The sequence below is a fragment of the Hylobates moloch genome, unplaced genomic scaffold (assembly GCF_009828535.3).
Source record: "Hylobates moloch isolate HMO894 unplaced genomic scaffold, HMol_V3 SCAFFOLD_142, whole genome shotgun sequence".
In the NCBI taxonomy this organism is placed as follows: domain Eukaryota; kingdom Metazoa; phylum Chordata; class Mammalia; order Primates; family Hylobatidae; genus Hylobates; species Hylobates moloch.
Genome location: NW_026652417.1, coordinates 13,620 through 33,148, shown reverse-complemented (window position 1 = coordinate 33,148; position 19,529 = coordinate 13,620). Strand labels below are relative to the sequence as shown.

Sequence of the window (19,529 nt, the reverse complement as noted above, 5' to 3'; positions counted from 1 at the left end):
GCATTAGGATGCCTGTGACCCAGCAGGGAAGAACCAGTCTGCTGGGACTGAAGGTGGGCCACAGGCAGCCTTCAACAACCCCATGCCAGAAGTAGCTCAGGCCTGTTCTGAACTGTTCTAAAATCACATCACTTCCAATTTAACATTCAGGCACAGGCTGAACTGTGTACTATACTTAATGAGCATAGACCAAGAATCTGCAATAAGATCTAACCAGCTGCTTGAAAGACTATAGGTAAGTATGTTTTCACTGGCAGACTCATTTGTGAATCAAAATTCCTCTGTTTCAGATTCAACTGTTTTCGCTCAACATGTGACACTGCTAAAACTTAATACATTTCCACCCAGTATAATCATTTTCCAAGAGTAATTGGAGAATGTTGGTAAAGTACTCAGAAAAATAAACTGTACTTGGTAATCAAATTATATTAAATTTGTTATAATAAGGAAGGCAACATAAATAGGCTACAAGACATGACACAAGATCCTCATGTTTTAGAGAAGAATCTTTTCAGTTGGCTCAATGGACCAACCTCAAAGTACTAAGCACTTTCAAGAATGCCCAGTAAATTTGCCTTCCTCTGTGATGGGATTAGCTCTCAATACAGTGGTGCAAGATACAAGTCCTTATATACAACATCACTGTCACTCTTGTTAAAAAATAAAAACCCGACTGCAAATATGTTAAAATGTATTTCCTAGATTTATTACCAGATCTTCAGTGACTTTCATTGAAATGGTTTATTTTAAAAATCCATTTCTGGAATTCATTGTCTACTATTCTGTCTTTAAAGCTGAAAATTTGTATAAAACGTTTTTTTCTGAGAAGCAAATGGTAGACGGGCTAGAATTTTTTCCAGAAATTCCAAGAAATACCAATATTAATAATATATTCTTGAATAATCATCACAACTAAATTCCCTTTTCCTTTTAAAAACAGAAAGAAAAGTAAAAGATGGACTGGCTTGAGTTTAAAACAGCATTACCCCAGATCATGTATTACACGAGGCCTCTAAAGATTACATGTTAAGCTAATATTTATCACTTTTACATTCCCCTTAACTATCTTTATTTATGATCTCTCTTTGCCCTAAAGGATAATCAATATTTAAGAGAACCAGAAGAGAGAAATGATCTTGGCATATTATGGGTCATTCTAATGTACAGAACTTCACAGAGAGTTAATCTAACGTTGAAATAAGCAGAACTAAAGCATTATTATTATTTTAAAAGTATTTTGTAATTTTCATTTTCCTACATATTTAATTGCATTTAAACACATAAGTGCTTTAAGGGTCTCTGGAAGATGACAATTGGTTATTATTAAGATTTCCCACAGAGGGAAGACTACTAGAAGAATATGTCAAAAACCACATATAATTTTCACACGACATAAACTAAAAAAAATCTTTTAGACTTGACAACAAAACACCTATACCAGTAATGTAATAATACAGTTCGTGGAACTGTCTTTTAACACAGAACCTAGTCAATACCAACTACTAACACAAGTAGTTGGGGCAAATTAAACGCATAGCTTATGTAATTGCATGTAAAATGCACTCCTCTGATGTCAGAAACACATGTCCCAAGCAATGAAGCAGCTAAATGACTCAAACTTCCTCTATCAATTTAAGATACTTAGATGGTTTCTTTAGTTTTGGAGTATAACACCAGGAAAAGAAACATAAACTGACAGTCATACTTCATACATCAGTAAGGCTGATCTCAAAAAGTCCTTAGCACATTGTATTAGATTTTTATTAATACATCTTAATCAACATGTTAAATGGTTCTCTTTAAGCGAAGTAAAACTGAAAAAATATTTTGCAGTTTTCACCAACAAATAATAGAGGGAACCCATTGGATATGTATGACTTTTTTGTTTGACAGATAACTTCACATTAAGCAACTCCAAATTCTGATTTAGACAATCATTTAAACTGGTTTACCTTGGAATTTGGCATTAACAATTTGAAGAAAAATTTAAACTGAATCTTATAAAGTAGGCTCCTCAATAACCTGAATTATATATCTACTCCTCTCTACTCAGAAACTCTCATTTATTATACAAGGAGAATAAATGCCTTTTAATTAATTTTAAACTTTATATTATTTTTATTATCTAAAGTATTCACAATCAGGTTTAACTTTGGACTGCACTTAATATTCTTTAAAAAAAGAAATCTCATCAGCACCAACATTTCTAATTAATATAAAAGAATAGATTTTATAAGTGACAATATTTTGTTGCTAAATTATCAAATATTTCTGTTGACTCTAAAAACTTTAAACAGTATTGAAAGCAGTTCTTTTAAAATACTTATCACTTTGTTACAAGATATAAAAGCTAGCAAAATAGATTGGAGGATATAAGGTAGGCCACAAATCTCTGTTCAAGTAGAAGTTTTAGGAAATTTGTTCCTCTTATAGCAGAAAGATCTATGACCATTACCATCAGGTATCACATATAAAAACAGGAAAAAGGAAATACCCACCTAGCTTTGCCTCAGATGTGTCCATCTCCCATTTGCTTTTCGGAATGTAACCCTAAATCGTACACAGAGAGAAGCTCGAAGGGTTAGAAAGAGACACATACATGCATATCACGTTTGAACTGGAAAAGCATTAAAACTGGGAATGGATTCAGTTTCCACTGACTAGCTGTAAATACATCCTTAGGGGAAACACAATCTCATTATCTTTGAAGAAACTAAATGACCAAATTCACCAAACTTCACTGTCCATATTTCAGAGTAGTCACTTCAGAATAGTATCATGAAGGCGCTTTGAGGCAGCTACAGTTCAGGACTCACAACCGTAGTCTGAACAACAGCTGTATAGCAAATATGATAAGAATGTACAGGTAGTTACTGTGCTAATATTAATATTACTCAGAGTATCAGAGAATTTGTAATACTAGCTAGGTTATCTTCTAAATACAACTGCTATTCTCAAGTGATAGTAGCCATAAGGTGCAAAAAGTGTTCTTCAAGATAGTTACTTTATATTTCAGTAATTTTAAGTACTCAAAAGAAAGGAAAAGAATTGGTGGCACTTAACCCAATTACCCGATTAGGAAGTTCGACTTCATTTTAAAACGACTCAATTCATTTACCAGTTAGAGCATACAAAGGCTAATCTTACTGAATCAAATTCAGAACATTTTTATCAGTTGAAAACTAGATTATTATTTCTGATGTTTTTTAAAATTATGTTTTCCTCTTACATGAAAAACCAGAAATCTCCACTGGCAACTTACATCTTATATTTCATAAAATAACTGGGTGGCTTATTTCAAACTCACTCCCAAAAGATTTTCAAATTTCCCAATGTGCCTATTGAACTACACAGTAATCATTTCTGTTTATTCACCTAGCAAGTATATGCTTTTACCATGTGATTTATCATTATTCCCCTTTACCTTCCTTTAGACTGTTTTCCATTAGACCTAACATACAGAAATGTTAATATTGGAACCTAGTAAATAGGACAGATTCATCAAAGGTGTCAGTATCTTCTTTTATGAACCAATCTATCTCTCTACTGTTGGGAATGTTCAAGTTCATGAAACAAACTGACACACAGGTAAAGTAAGTCACAAAGCATTTTGAAGATTTCATGATGATAGCTTCTGTGTAAGAGTTTACTAGAGCATAATCCTATGGGTTTCATACATTTCTAGTCTACCAGCCAGAACTAGTAATTCAATTTCAACTTACTAGGTAGTATTTTGGATTACAGATTATATATTTTCCAAATACATTTTTTAGAACAAACCAAGACAAAGCTATGCTGAAGTGATAGTGCTAAAAGTACTGAAGACAAGTTACATCTTAAAAATCATCTGAAAACTTTAAGCATCACTGGAATAATATATTTATAAATTTTATCTACTAGGTTCGCTGAAGCACTAAAGAAGGCAAACTATCATACCAATGATCCCCTACAAACGATTATCTTTACCAGCAAAACTTTGGATTTCATCCAGCTATATTAATTAGTGCAGAGTGGAAAATACAAGGTTTACTGAGAATTCCATTTAAATGATCTGAGTGGTTGGTATGAAACTTGCTCTTAACCCTTGGTTAATATATTCTCTAAGAATCTTTTACTCTTGGAATGGACTCCAATAGTAAAAGATTTCAATTCTGCATCTTTGAATGGGTTAAGAGAAGTTTTATAATCAAGTTAGGCAAACAAGTGTATTCATTTCCCCCTGCTGGAATCATCCTGTGCTTCCTTTAAACTATATTATTCTCCCATTGCTTGAAATTGTAGGCCACTTGGAAATAAAACAGATAATCCAGCAGGGTAGAATTCTAAGGCTTCCTTGCCATGACTCTGATGTAAAAATATAGTATTACAGTGTGTTTCACTTTAAAAAGTAATAGTACATTCGATTAAAAGTTCCCAAGTTTTGACCTATACCTAAGCAAGTCAGATGTTATGAACCATATCTTGAACTGAAATCTCCACAAAAGAAAGACGGAGCTTCAGAAAGCTAAAACATTATAGACTTCTCACATAATCAGTTTCTAGTACACACGCTGCAAATGGCTAAAGAAGTCATTAGCCATATTCCAGAAGAGCGTGGACCTTGTAGTGAATATCCTGCCTACATTTTAAATTATATATGCCAAAATACAACTTAAAAAAATAGATTTTAAAAAAACACATACTGAGACTCAAATGCCATTAACTTTAAAACTTATTTTTTAATCCACATTTGAAATCTTGGAATGTAGAGGTTGACACCATCTTTATATAAACAGTTTTTATCAAGAGTCCTCTATATCACACACGGGTTTGATGGGACCACTCCCTGGAGATTCTGTATACTCTAGGGGGTAGGAATCAGAGTTCTCATTTTGTACATTTTCAAAAGAATATGAGGAGCAACTTTAGCAAGGGCTCAAGTATTAAATAAACCGAGTAATATTCTGGATTTAAAAAGCAACACTATTCCAAGGCATTGCTAATCTCTGTACTTTAGCAAACACTGAAAAGTCAACGTAACTCTATAGGCCGCATATTCTTGAATGACAGGGAAAGGCAAACATCTCCACAGAGGTGTGATCGAAAGCATTTTACATTAGCTACACAGAAACTTTAAACTCACACTATGTAAGCCTCTAACCAGCCTAAGCAAAATCCATTGCCTACACAGTCATTTAATTTTTCCCCGTCACTTAGGATAAAATGCAGAAGAACAAATCTAGCAGCCAGTGGCAACCCTCTGCCTCCCCATTCAATAAGTTCTTCTGCCTCTGTTGACAGAGACTCAAATTTGGAGATCTTGTAGCAAAGAAGAGACAATTATGCATATGTTGGGTAGGCTGTGCCACATATCTGCTGGAATGTAAGAATGCCCTTTAATATGTAATTGATTTTCTTAAAAGGTATATACTCCCCTAAAACCACCCACAAATAGATGAGTACAAGAGTAAGTTTCTTAGCACTCTGTTAAAACTTTCTTTTAACACCACAGTAGAGGGTTCTTTTGGTCTGGGGAAAAATAAAGAGTATCCAAAAGTCTCCTTGAAGATGATTATGGAAACTTTTACCACTAAAGTGTATATCAACAGCAGTTGTCTGACCACAGATCTGAATTTAAACCTTCTTTAAGAATTTTAATAAAGAGACACTGTTCAAAGTGGTTGGTCTGTCTCCTACCAGTTCGCTTTCCTCTTCCTCTGCATCTTTCTTTTCTTCTTTCTGTTCTTCGATATTTGCATCAAAATCTTCCATCTCTACCTATACCAACCATTAAAAAAAAAAAAAAAAAAGACTGAGTTAACATTTAGCAAAATGTTGACTCCCTCATTGAGATCTGGAATGAATACAGTTGCCCAGAGCAAGACAGGCTCACTGTTACATACCAAGTAATTTTTAATACCCTAAATTTTGAAACAGAACTGATAAAGACAAGATACTATTGCCTTTAATTTTCCTTGAATATCCATCTGTATAATTCCCTGTAAAGTTAAGTATAAGTGCTAAGTAGATGGTTACCTATTCTGAATGCCTATGGATTACTAGACTTTTAAAAATCTTTAACGAGTATTTTTCCAATCAGGTAAAAACATGTCAATGATTCAAATTTCAAAATATAAGAAAAAGTATAGTGAAAAGTGGGATGATATTGGCTTGGCCGAGAGTGGTAGCAATGCAAATAGGCAGATGAGTTACAGAGGTCATTAAAAGGTAAAACTGACTAAACTTTCTTGACTACATGACAGGTTATAAGGGCAGAGTAAAGAGTCAGGCCTGGGCACAGTGGCTCACGCCTATAATCCCAGCACTTTGGGAGGCTGGGGCAGGAGAATCACTTGAGTCTAGGAGTTCAAGACCAGCCTGGGCAACATAGTGAGGCCCCATCTCTAAAAAAAAAATAAAAAATTAGCTGGGCATGGTGGCATGCGCCTGTAGTCTCAGCTACTCAGGAGGCTGAGGTGAGAGGATCATTTGAACCCAGGAGTTGAGGCAGCAATGAGCTATGATCATGCCACCGCACTCCAGCCAGGGCAACAGAGTCAGACTCTGTCTCAACAATGACAAAAGAGTCAGGGATAACTCCCAGAGCACTGGTTTCAGCAATCAAGTGGTTAGGGTTCTAATTACTAAAACAGAGACTACTAAATGAAAAACAGGTTTGGATAAACTATATTTTGGATAGGTTGAGTTTGAGGTATACTAAGATAATGTTTTTTTTTTTAGAGAATTTGGAAAATAATAGTAAAAAGAAGATTATAAAAATCACCCATACTCCCTCCATTCAGAAACATTACTGTTAAGATAGTAATATAATTCAGTCTAGACTTTATAACATTAATGGCACGTAAGTGACAATCTAAGCTACTAGAAAGATTCAGATGATCTATACAGAGGGTACAAAAGAAAAACAGAGCCTAGGATGGAGCCCTAAGGGGGCCCTTTTAAAGACTGAGTAGCAGAAGAAGCCAGTGAAGGAGACTGAAAAGAGATAGCCAAAAAAGTAAAAGGAAAACCAGAAGAATGTGAATTCACAAAAGCCAAGAGAAAAATATGTTTTTTAAGAAGGTGGGCATGGTCAACTATATTACATGTGGCTGCAAAATTAATCAACAGAGGAAATAAGAACTGTCCACTGCCACGGAAATCATTAGTAAAGAGTTGCCAGACAATGGTAGTGGCAGAAGCCAGAAAGAAATGGGTTGAGAAATAGCATGGGAATTAAAAACACATAAAAGAACAATGATGGCTGGGCATGGTGGCTCACATCTGTAATCCCAGCACTTTGGGAGGCTGAGGTGGGCAGATTACTTGAGGCCAGGAGTTCAAGACCAGCCTGGCCAACATGGTGAAACTCCATCTCTACTAAAAATACAAAAATTAGCCAGGCATGGTGGCACATGTCTGTAGTTCCAGCTACTCAGGAGGCTGAGGCAGGAGAATCGCCTGAACCCTGGAGGCGGAGGTTGCAGTGAGCCGAGGTTACACCACTGCACTACGGTCTAGGCGAAAGAGTGAGACTCCACTTCAAAAAAAAAGCATAATGACAATATTGAGTATGGAAGAGGTCAAACAAAACAGAAACCTACAACTGGTAAATATAGAAAATTTCTCCTTCCATCAAATAAATAATTAATTCAGGCAAGAATTACCAATGAATGAAAATGTGTTGGGGAAAAGATATTAAGAGTATCTCCCTACAGACTACTTATCACAAAGAGAAAAAGGTAGAAAAATTTGATGGATACCACCTTAACCAAGTAATCAGTGCTTAAATCACCAATAATGAAGTAAATTAACACCATATGGCTCCTGATGTGACACACTTGAGAGGGCACAGTATCACTTATGTAGCATTCCTGCTAATGTTTAACCTGAACCTAAGCATGTGGAAACAAACAGACAAATTCAAATCGAGGGGCATTCGACAAAACAGGCCTATACTCTTCATAAATTTTTTATCTTTCATGACAATGACAAGGCTGAGAAACTATATTTTATATTAAAGGATTGAATCTTGGATTTTTGAAAATTTCTATAAACCACGTTATAGGGACAAAAAATGTGAATATAAACTATATGTGAGATAATTCAAGAAATTTAATTCAGGAAATTTATATTACTTAATATAGTATTTTATCAATACTAAATTTCCTGCATTTGATAACTGTTATCAAATCAAAAATCAAAAGAGAATGTCCTTGTTCTTACAAGATACCTACTGATGTATTTAAGGGTGAAGGTTTATGAGATCTGCAACTTAACTCTCAAATGGTTGCACAAAAATAGTGACATCATTAACAAGAATGTTAATAAGAATACATGCATTCAGAGAAAAATGTGGCAAAATACTAACCGTGATCTCAATGAAAGGCATACCAGTAGGTGTTCTTGTATGAATACTATTCATGTAACTTTTCTGTAGGTTTTAAGTTTTTCAAAGTAAAAAGGTGAAAAAGTAATGTCACTCTGCATTGCACTTGAACCAAAGGATACTCACCTCTTCAATAGCAGCATCTTGCAGCAAAGAACGAATATCTAGACGCATCATGTGACGAGGTGCAGTTTCCCAGTGATCAGCCATCTATTGAAAAATTCAGATGATCGAGTTATCTCTAGAAACTACTCAAAGACCAAGTAAGCATCCAAGATAAACATTTAACGATGTTTTAAAATATTGTTAAATATTAATTAAATATTTGTTAAATATTAATTTAATATATAAAGTCTAACTGGCTAATTTCTTTTTTTTTTTTTTTGAGACAGAATCTCAGTCTGTCACCCAGGCTGGAGTGTAGTGGCGCCAACATGGCTCACTGCAGCCTTGACATGGTGGGCTCAAGTGATCTTCCCACTTCAGCCTCCCCAGTAGCTGGGACCACAGGCACATGACACCACGCCCAGCTAATTTTTGTATTTTTTTTTGTAGAGACAGGGTTTCGCCATATTGCCCAGGTTGGTCTCAAACTCCCAGGCTCAAGCGATCCGCCCACCTCAGCCTCCCAAAGTGCTGGGATTACAGGCCTGAGCCACTGTGCCAGGCCATAACAGGCTAATTTCAAGAAGAGCTAGGAAAAGAAACAAAGGAAGAGAAACATTTACTAAAGCAGATTGGAGAGTTATTATGAAAAAAAGGAGATAAACAAGAGCTTCCAGACAAGAGTGCTGATATAGATATGAGGTTTACAGTACAGTCACACATCACTTAGCAATGGGCATACATTATGAGAAATGGGTCATTAGGCAATTTTGTCATTGTGTGAACATCATAGAGTATACTTACACAAACCTAGATGATAAAGCCTACTGCACATCTAGGTTACAAACTTGTACAGCATGTTAATGTATGAATACTGTAGGCAACTGCAATACAATGAAGTATTTGTGTATTTAAACATACCTAAACACAGAAAAGGTACAATAAAAATACATTATTATAATCTTATGGGACCACCATATATGCAGTCCTTCCTTAACCAAAACATCATTATGTAGCACATGATAGCACTCTATTACTCTATGTTTCTTAAAATCACCTTATTTATTTCTTTAAGCTTTCTTCCATGAATATTTCTCTTGCCACAAGTCTGGTTATCTGCACTCATTTCAGCCAAATATACCTAAGCAAGAATGAATAATAATTAGGCAAAGATATATAACGTTTACATGACAACACAAAGTACTTTAAAGTTCTTTAAGTTTCTACCTCAAATCCCTTGGTTTTTGCTGCACTCCAAAACTGGTCAAAATGCCTAACTCTGTCATTGATGGCATCCAGGATGATGAAGGGAAAAAAGCCATCATCCAGAGTCTTTTTGAAAGTTTTGAACATGCTGGTGCGGTAAGTCTCCTCCATCTCAGCTTCATATTCATATTCCATTACCTAAGGTCCCCCAAAAGAGATATGCAATTAGCAAAAGCAAAGAACCATCCTAAACCTTTTCCTTGGTTAGTATTTGGATAGAGATGACTTCGTAGTCTTTCCTTCATACCCAAGTACTAAAGTACTGTGTTCAGAAAAGAGAGAGGTCCTTGCCCTCAAAAAAGCCACATTTCTCTCCAAACACGTTTTCCTTTAAATACTATTAATGAATCAGAATGAGATCTGAGATGAATACCATACCTTCTTTTTCACTTTCTTTCCAGAATCTGGATCTTTTTCTTCTTTTTCCACTTCAGTGATGAAGTAATCATCCAGGCTTAGAACTCTGGGTGCAGGTCCTCCAAATTCTACCTCCTTATCCTAAGAATCATACAGTCAAGAAGGTTAAAACGAGTTTATGGAACAAATTAATGTTCACACCAAAGTTCCCTCTTGGGGCTAAATAATATACAATCTTCCGGTGGTTTCAAATCAAGCAGAGGCAAAAATGTTTCTCTGAGTAGATAAAAATATACATGGGACAACATCTACCACATGGGCCAACTCTAATGGATCAAATGGAAGACAATTCTATTGGCATTATGTTGCTTGCTATTAATAAGAAGGCAAGTGACTACTAACACAAGCAGCACAAGCAGCTGATTTTTCAGCTTCCCCATACTCACTCGAATAAGTTTTGCAACATGTGTCTTTCCACTGCCAGGTAATCCTCTCATTATAACAACAATCTGAAACAGAATAGACCAAAAAAAAAAAAAAAATCACTGAGAGAAAATTTTCTGCAATGAGATAACAGTTAACAATGACCTATTATTTTCCAGGATAGACTATACAACAGGCCATGAAACAAACCTTCATAAATTTGAAAGGATAGAAATAATACAAAGTATGTTACTGGACCACAGTGGAATGAAATTAGAAATTAATAGTAAGAAAAAATTAGAGAAACTCACAAATATGTCAAAACTAAACAACATACTCCTAAATAACCAATGAATCAAAGAAGAAATGAAGAGGAACCAGAAATGAAGAGGAACCAGAAATCAAGAGGAGCCAGAAACCAGGAGCCAGAAACCAGGAGGAACCAGAAAATACTCTGAGATGAATGAAAACAACACAATATACCAAAGCTTACAGGATACAGCTAAAGCAATGCTTAAAAGGAAACTGATAGCTATAAATGCCTATAGTAGGAAAGAAATAGGTCTCAAATCAATAACTTAACCATCCACTTTAAGACACTTGAAAAAGAAGAGCAAATTAAAGAAACAGAGGAAAGAAACAATAAAAATTAAAGCAGAAGTTAATAAAATAGAAAACAGAAAAACAAAAGAGAAAAAGTCAATAAAACCAAACAGTGGCAGTGGTTCTTTAAAAAGACCAACTTTTTTTTTTTTTGAGATGGAGTCTTGCTCTGTTGCCCAGGCTGGAGTGCAGTGGTGCAATGTTGGCTCATCACAAACCTCTGCCTCCCAGGTTTGAGCGATTCTCATGCCTCAGCCTCTCAAGCAGCTGGGATTACAGGTGCCTGCCACCATGCCTGGCTAATTTTTGTGTTTTTAGTAGAGATGGGGTTTCAACATGTTGGCCGGGCTGGTCTTGAACTCCTAGCCTCAAATGATCCGCCCACCTCAGCCTCCCAAAGCGCTGGGATGACAGGCATGAGCCACCACGCCTGACTAAGATCAACAAAATTGATGAACTCTTACCTAGACTGAATAAAAAAAAAAGAAGATTCAAATTACCAGAATCAGAAATGAAAGCTGGGCTCAGTGGCGTGTGCCTATAATCCCAGTTCCTCAGGAGGCTGAGGGAGGAGCATCACTTCAGCCCAGGAGTGCAACCCCAGCCTGGGCAACAGTGAGACTCTGCCTCGAGTAAAAAAGAAATGAAGGAGGGGACATTACTACCAACCTTATAAAAAAGATTACAAAGGAATACTATGAACAATTGTATGCCAACAAATTAGATAATTTAGGTGAAACAGACAAATTCCTGGAAAGATGTAGACTACTAAAATTTACTCAAGAACAAATAAACAATCTGAATAGACCTATAACAAGTGAAGAATCTAAGACAGTAATTTTAAAAAACTACACACAAAGAAAAGCTCAAGCCTGGATGACTTCATTACTGAATTCACCAAACATTTAAATACCAACTCTTCCCAAAGTCTTCAAAAACATAGAATAGGAAGGAATAATTTCTAACTTACTTTAAGAGGCCAGCATTACACCAAACCACATACAGACAAGAAAACTACAATATCTCCTATGAATATGGATGCAAAAATCCTCAACAAAATATTAGCAAGCTGAATCCAGCAACATATAAAAATTATTACACACCATGACCAAGTGGGATTTATCCCAGGAATGCAAGTTAACATATGAAATCAATTAATGTAACACATCATATCAACAGACTAAAAACCAAAATCACACTATCATCTCAACTGACACAGAAAAAGCATTCAACAAATCCAACATCCTCTCATGATAAAAACATTCAACAAACTAGGAACAGAAGGGAACTTTCTTAACCTAATAAAGTGCATCTACAAAAAAATTCCACAGTTAATATCATTCTTTTTTTTTTTTTTTTTTTAAAGACGGAGTCTCGCTCTGCCACCCAGGCTGGAGTGCAGTGGCGCGATCTTGGCTCACTGCAAGCTCCGCCTCCCAGGTTCATGCCATTCTCCTGCCTTAGCCTCCCGGACAGGCGCCTGCCACCACACCCGGCTAATTTTTTGTATTTTTAGTAGAGACGGGGTTTCACCGTGTTAGCCAGGATGGTCTCAATTTCCTGACCTCATGATCCGCCCGTCTCAGCCTCCCAAAGTGCTGGGATTACAGGCGTGAGCCAACGCACCCAGCAACATCATTCTTAATGGTAAAAGATTGTATTTTTTTCTCTCTAAATCAGATACAAGACAAGAATGTCCACTCTTGCCATGTCTATTCAACACCGCAATGGAGGTTCTAGCCAGGGCAATTAGGCAAGAAATAAAAGGCATTCAATTCAGAAAGAAAGAAGTAAAAGTCTATTTGCAGATGACATGATCTTATACATAGAAAACCTTAAGAATCTACTAAAAATCTACTAAAAGTAATAAATGAATTCAGTGGTATTGCAGCATACAAGATGAATAAACAAAAATAAACCATATTTCCATATATTTGTAATGAACAATCCAAAAATGAAATTAAGCCATCAATAATAACTTTACTACAGGGTACTAAGTTCACTTTTTGGGTGACAGGCTCTTTAGAAGCCCAAACTCCAGCATTACACAAAACACTGTGTAATGAACCTGCAACATGTATCCTGAATTCATAATTTAAAAAAAAAAGTCAATGTATTAATCCAATAAAAAGGCAGAGATTGTCAGACTGCATTAAAAAACACGATCCGCTGTATCCTACAGAGTCAGAAATAGGAATCTGAATTTCTAGAGTGATTAGGGGTTACCCTTGCAAGGATGGTGAAGAAATGTCAGAAATAAAGGGAACCTGAATGGAAAAAAAAAAGATCCAACCATAGGCATACTACAGGAGACACACTTTACATTAAAAGATACAAACAGAATGAAAGTAAGGAAATGGTAAAAGATTTATCATGCAAACAGCAACCACAGGAAAGGTCAAGTAGCTATATTAATAGTAGGCAAAGACTTTAAAACAGGAATCTATTAATTCTGTATCTATGGAATGAAAATATCTGGCTGAAATCTCCAGTGCCAGTTAATTCAAATGCAGTCAGTCTAATTATTCTGTAATATAAGACAAATTTAATAGAATGCACACATTTGGAGGTCACTAGGAAATTAAGCCTAAGCTAATCAAGTCTCCCAATTCTCCCTTTCTATTCCTCATACCATAAAACCAAATCCACTTTTCCTCTCTTCAACGTGCAATTAATTGAGGTCTCATGAATTGTTTTAAAATTCAACATCTTTTTTGTACTTTAGTGCTAAATTCTTAAAGATTCTACAGTGTAGGCCATTTATGAGATTATATGGTGATTTAGAGATAGTAAAATGCCTTGAATCTGATATTATTGCTATGTTGCAGAAAAATAAAGAAATTCTTTTCAGGATATTAACAAGATCTCTTATCTTCTGGTTTGCATGAAAACGAATCAACTTCATAGGACTCACTCTCTCAGGTCTGCTCTCCCGGCCTGGTGGTTTCAAAATATCATCCACATTCTTTGATTCAGGCTTCTTCTCGACTCGTGGAGCTGGAGGTGGCTGGTGGCTCAGTGAAGGAGCTGGCAGAGGCATTCGCTCCTCAGGATAAGTCCTTCGTTCTCCTAAGATTCCAGCAGTTGAACAAAATTACTATTTGTATAGTAATTATTTTGAAATTCAACTCTCCCCACACATCCTAAGGTAATATAATTCAAACCAAGTAAAATGATTTTGGGGCCACTTTTAACTTTAATTAGAGAAAATTTAAGGTAACATAAAATCTACTGAAGTCAAGAAAATGAGAAGATTTAAGTATGATCTCAGGCAAATAGAATGTTCTGCAAAACACTGAATTCATCCTTGTTTGTATTAAATGCAGGAAAGTTAAGCAACAGGACATGGAAGAATAATAAATGCTTTGCTGGATAGTCCTAAGTTCTGTAACTTCTGCTTTATGGTTTTAAGAATAAGAGTTATACCATCTTAGGAGAGCCTGTTCCTATAAATAGGTATGAGTTTCTAGTTTAAGTGTAAATCATAGCAGTGAAAAACTAGAAGCAACCTAAATAACCAACAGTAAGGGTCTTGGTCTTATATTTTATCCACTCAATGGAATGTCACAGAGCCATTAATAAAACAGGTTTACATATGAAAAATGTGTATGGTGCAGTATCAATCAGAACTATCACGATAAAGAAATTGTATTATTATAATTTGATTACAACTTCATAAATATGTCTGTAAAGAGAGAATGAGAGGAAAGCTACAAAATTATAATAGCTGTAGTATGGTAGGTAGTGAGACTTAGTAATTTTGTTTCTACTTTGTTTCAAAAATAAACATGTTTTATTTCATTAATTACACTGCTATTTTTTAGGACAATGCCGCCAGAAGAAATCTGTGAATACGTTTTACTCTAGAAGTTTAAATCCACAGCTACAATGGAAAGCATCTCCCATGCTTTACATTCTCAACATCCTTGTAGTTAATAAGGCATCACTCTACCTCCAAACATGGATGGTCCTTCATAGACTGGTCGGTCAGACTTCCGGTCATAGGATGGCCTATCAAAACCCCCTCTTCTGGATGAGGAATGGTCTTTTTTGTCTCGATATGACTGAACTCTAGAAGGTGTAATAGGAAGTGCTTCAGCAAATAAAAAATATTTGGAGTTCTCTGCTTTATAATGCAACAGCATTAACTGCCCAATTTTCTCTATAGGCAGGTACTCCACACAGTCAATGTTTACTTATTTTTTTGAGATGAGGGTCTTACTTTGTCAACCAGGCTAGAATGCAGTGGCGTGATCTCGGCTCACTGCAGCCTTGATCTCCAGTGTTCAAGCAATCCTCCCATCTCAGCCTCCTGAGTAGCTGGGACTACAGGTGCACACAACCACACCCGGCCAACTTTTGTTATTTTTTGTAGAGATGGGGTTTCGCCATGTTGACCAGGCTGGTCTCGAACTCCTGAGCTCAAGAGATCCACCTGCCTTGGCCTCCCAAAGTGCTAGGATTACAGGCGTGAGCCATTACGCCTGGCCAATATTTACATTTTGACTTTGCTTTTTCATTCAGATTTACTTTATATACATATATCTTAAAAAGTTCATGGGAAAGCTGGGCATGATGGCTCACGCCTATAATCCCAGCACTTTGGAAGGCCGAGGCAGGTGGATCACTTGAGCTTAGGAGTTTGAGATCAGCCTGGGCAAAATGGTGAAACCACATCTTCATCAAAAAAAAAAAATCAGCCAGGCATGGTGGCACATGCCTGTGGCCCCAGCTACTCAGAAGACTGAGGTGGGAGGATCACTTGAGCCCAGGAGGTGGAGGCTGCAGTGAGCTGAGACTGCACCACTGCATTCCAGCCTGGGTGACAGACTGAGAGAGATCCCGTCTCCATACAAAATAGTAATGAATAAATAAATAAATAGTTCATGGGCTTGCCCCCCTTTCCCTTTTCCTTGGTTGGCTGCCAGAATGCCCTTAGGTATAATAATAATAATAATAATAATAATAATAATAGTAAATAAAAAGCTCATGAATTGCAAAAATAAATTGCTTGCCTACTGAGTATGACTGCACCTTTATTGACAATACCATTTCCATTCCTTTCTGGCTATCTCCATCTCCCATTTAATTCTCTGGAATTCAAGCTACCAAGTCAAGGACCTACTTTCCTGAAAACTGGCCCAGAATTGCTCTTCCCCCTCCAAATTACATATATACATGCATGAGAAGAATATGTTACTTATTAAATTTCTCTTAAACTTTTACTGTTAAGTATACACCTAGCAAAGGCTGTTTCATAGCATACCTATCATCTCGGGGTCGGCGTTCTCTGTCAAATCGATCCCGGTCATAGTCAATAACACCACGATCCCGGTCTCGATCTCTATGTGTCTCACGATCCCTTTTAAAATCTCGATGATCTGCTATGACATTACTTTGACGATCAAAATAAGGCTCACGATCTCTTTCTCTATCATAACGATCACGCTGGCCTGCGTGCTCTACAAAAACAATTAGTACAAAATAACTATATCTCTTTTATAGAAATAAAAGCAGAAAAGTATAAATCTAACTTCAGGGCTGGCATAAATTTTTGCCCTAAATTCAACTTAAGAATCTTTTAGCCGTATTAAATGGAGGCTCAGATAATCTCACCAAAAGGAAAATCATATGACAATTAGGCCCTAAAATGTTTAAAAATATTGACCTCTCTGGGAATCCTACCTGTCTCAAAAGTTGATCTTTCAGGTAGTGGATCTGGGCGTAGAGTTATTCTTTCTCCATAAGGTATCTGTTCAACTTTATTAGTGGATATATCTGGTAAACAAAATCAGAGATAAAGTACTGTAAGAGTGAAGCTAGAGAAAGCTAAAGCTGAAGATAACAATTCCTGCAGAATCCCAAACACAAGTTCACTATCATTACTCACCACGGCCATGGCCATAATCAACAGTCTGTTGTACCGGTGGTGGCTTGGACATTGGTGGCATACCCATAGGCACTGGGCCAGGAGGGGGAATGGAAGAGTGAACAGGTGGGGGTGGTAATACTGGAGCAGATGGAATTGCTGCAGTTTCTGACTTAAATTCTGAATTCAGTCCTTGTTCATCATTTGTATCCCAGAGCCCATAGAAAGAATCTTCATCCCATCGTTCCTGTTCTACAGCTGAAGTTTGTGGCTTTATCACTGGAGGAGGAGGAGGTAGAGGTGGAGGAGGTGGAGGTGGTGGTATTGGGACAGGTGGCCTGGTCACAGGAACAGATGATCTTGCTGGTGGAGCAGAGGGTCTTACAATTGAACCTGGTGGTTTGCCCATAGGAGGGGGAGGTCTATAGGACCCTGGAGGCTAGAGAACAGAATAAACAGCTTAGCGGACAAGTATACCACTATGTTTTTATAGATCAGTGGAAATTAAAATCTGGTTCTCAATTTATAAGAAAAAAGTTAACACCTTGGACTCATTCAAAATTTCGTGCTTCAAAACATACCATCAAAAAAAATGAGGACAAGCCACAGAAAGGGAGAAAACATAGGCAAATCTTGTATTTGATAAAGAACTTGAATTCAGAATATACAAAACACTTAAACTCGGTAAGACAAATCACACACACAAAAAACTATGGCCAGAAGATGAGAATAGATATTTCTCCAAAGAAAATATATAAATGCCCAATAAGCACATGAAAAGATGCTCACCATCATTAGTCATTAGGGAAACGCAAATTAAAATCCCAATGAGATACCATTTTCATATGCACTGGAAGGTTATAATTAATAAGACAGACAAAAACAAATGATGGCAAGGATATAGGAAAGAAAAACCCTTTTAGATTGTTAGTGGGAATAAATGGTGCCACTATAGAAAATGGTTTGCCAATTTCTCTCAAAAGGTAAAACATAATTTTTTTTTTTTTTTTTTTTTTTGAGGTGGAGTTTCACTCTTGTTGCCCAGGCTGGAGTGCAATGGCGCCATCTCAGCTCACTGCAACCTCTGCCTCCCAGGTTCAAGCGATTCTCCTGCCTCAGCCTTCTGAGTAACTGGGATTACGGGCACCCGCCACCATGCCCAGCTGATTTTTTGTATTTTTAGTAGAGATGGGGTTTCACTATGTTGGTCAGGCTGGTCTCGAACTCCTGACCTCAGGCGATCCACCTGCCTCAGCCTCCCAAAATGCTGGGATTACAGGCATGAGCCACCGCACCCGGCCAAACATAAATTTATCATATGGCTCAGCAATTTCATTTCTAGGTATCTATCCAAGAAAAATAAAAACATATGTCCATCCAAAGACTTGCACACAAATATTCATAGCCGTACTATTCAACAACCCTAATGTCCATCAACTGGTGAATGGTTAAACAAAATGTGGTATATTCATGTAACAGGTTATAAATAAAAAGAAATTTAAAAAGCAGTAAAAAGAAATGAAGTACTGAGTCATGCTACAACATGGATAAACTTTGAAAAGAAGATAGACACAAAAGACTACATATTATATAATTCATTTATACGAAACGCCAGAAAGGCAAATCTATATAGACAGAAAGTGCTGGGACTAGGGTAGGAATGAGGATTAACTAACTGTAAACTGGTGCGGTGATCTTACAGGAGTAATGAAAATGTTTTAAAATTTCCATACTCCAAATTAGGGTGGTAGCCACATAAGATTCAAATGTCCCAGGCCAATACCAAATCTGCTGAACTTCTGTAGGTGGGGTCCCACCAGTAATTAAAAATTAAAAAAAAAAACCCTCCATGAATAATTCTGATTGATACCCCTTGGTTAAGAACTATCTTCCTACTCTCAGTGTGCAGGAAGGAGAGAAATGAATAAATAAATAAGAACTATCTTCCTACTCTAGAGACCTATCTCCTCCACAAAAACAGTAAATTTTCAGTGAGAGAAATCCTAGATAGCCTCTACACTTCTGTTCCTTTCAGTTATCTGGTTGACAATAGTCGTCTGTGGTAAAGCTGAGACCAACAGAGAACATGAGTACTATGAAACAACAAAATAAACTAAATGAACATCTAGTAATCTAAGGAGTGCCACTGTTGTGTGCCCTCCTTCCATTTGTTTTCCCAAAGCATCACCAGGTGCCATCAGAAATGTCTATGACGGAGATGGTAGGACTTCTTAGCAGATAGGTCCTATCTACTCAATACTGAAACCCAGTTGCCACATACATTTTATTTTTATTCTTTCTTTGGTAAAGACGGGGTCTTGCTATGTTGCCCAGGCTGGTCTTGAACTCCAGGCCTCAAGTAATCTTCTCGCCTCAGCCTCCCAAAGTGCTGAGATTATAGGTGTGAGCCACCATGCCTAGTCTCTATTTTAATCTTCATAAGTATGATTCAAACACTTATTTCTCATTTCTTAGTTCACTGTGTCTGGCTGGTTTTTTTTGTTGTTTTTTTTTGTTTTGCTTTTTTGTTTTGTTTCG

General features: G+C 36.7%; 1 protein-coding gene across 1 annotated transcript in view; it reads right to left on the bottom strand.

Annotated features, from left to right (window-relative positions):
* LOC116464041 (YLP motif-containing protein 1) overlaps positions 1–19,529 on the bottom strand; it is a 39,090-nt gene that overhangs the window by 9,712 nt on the left and 9,849 nt on the right. Inside the window, exons 3-14 of the mRNA XM_032147306.1 lie at positions 17,013–17,430; positions 16,808–16,900; positions 16,389–16,584; positions 15,075–15,193; positions 14,037–14,191; positions 10,543–10,605; positions 10,118–10,237; positions 9,701–9,877; positions 9,531–9,614; positions 8,495–8,578; positions 5,677–5,757; positions 2,499–2,550 (exon numbers count right to left, since the gene is read on the bottom strand). Coding sequence (XP_032003197.1) covers positions 2,499–2,550; positions 5,677–5,757; positions 8,495–8,578; positions 9,531–9,614; positions 9,701–9,877; positions 10,118–10,237; positions 10,543–10,605; positions 14,037–14,191; positions 15,075–15,193; positions 16,389–16,584; positions 16,808–16,900; positions 17,013–17,430 — 1,642 coding nt within the window. The remainder of the gene's footprint in view (positions 1–2,498; positions 2,551–5,676; positions 5,758–8,494; positions 8,579–9,530; positions 9,615–9,700; positions 9,878–10,117; positions 10,238–10,542; positions 10,606–14,036; positions 14,192–15,074; positions 15,194–16,388; positions 16,585–16,807; positions 16,901–17,012; positions 17,431–19,529) is intronic.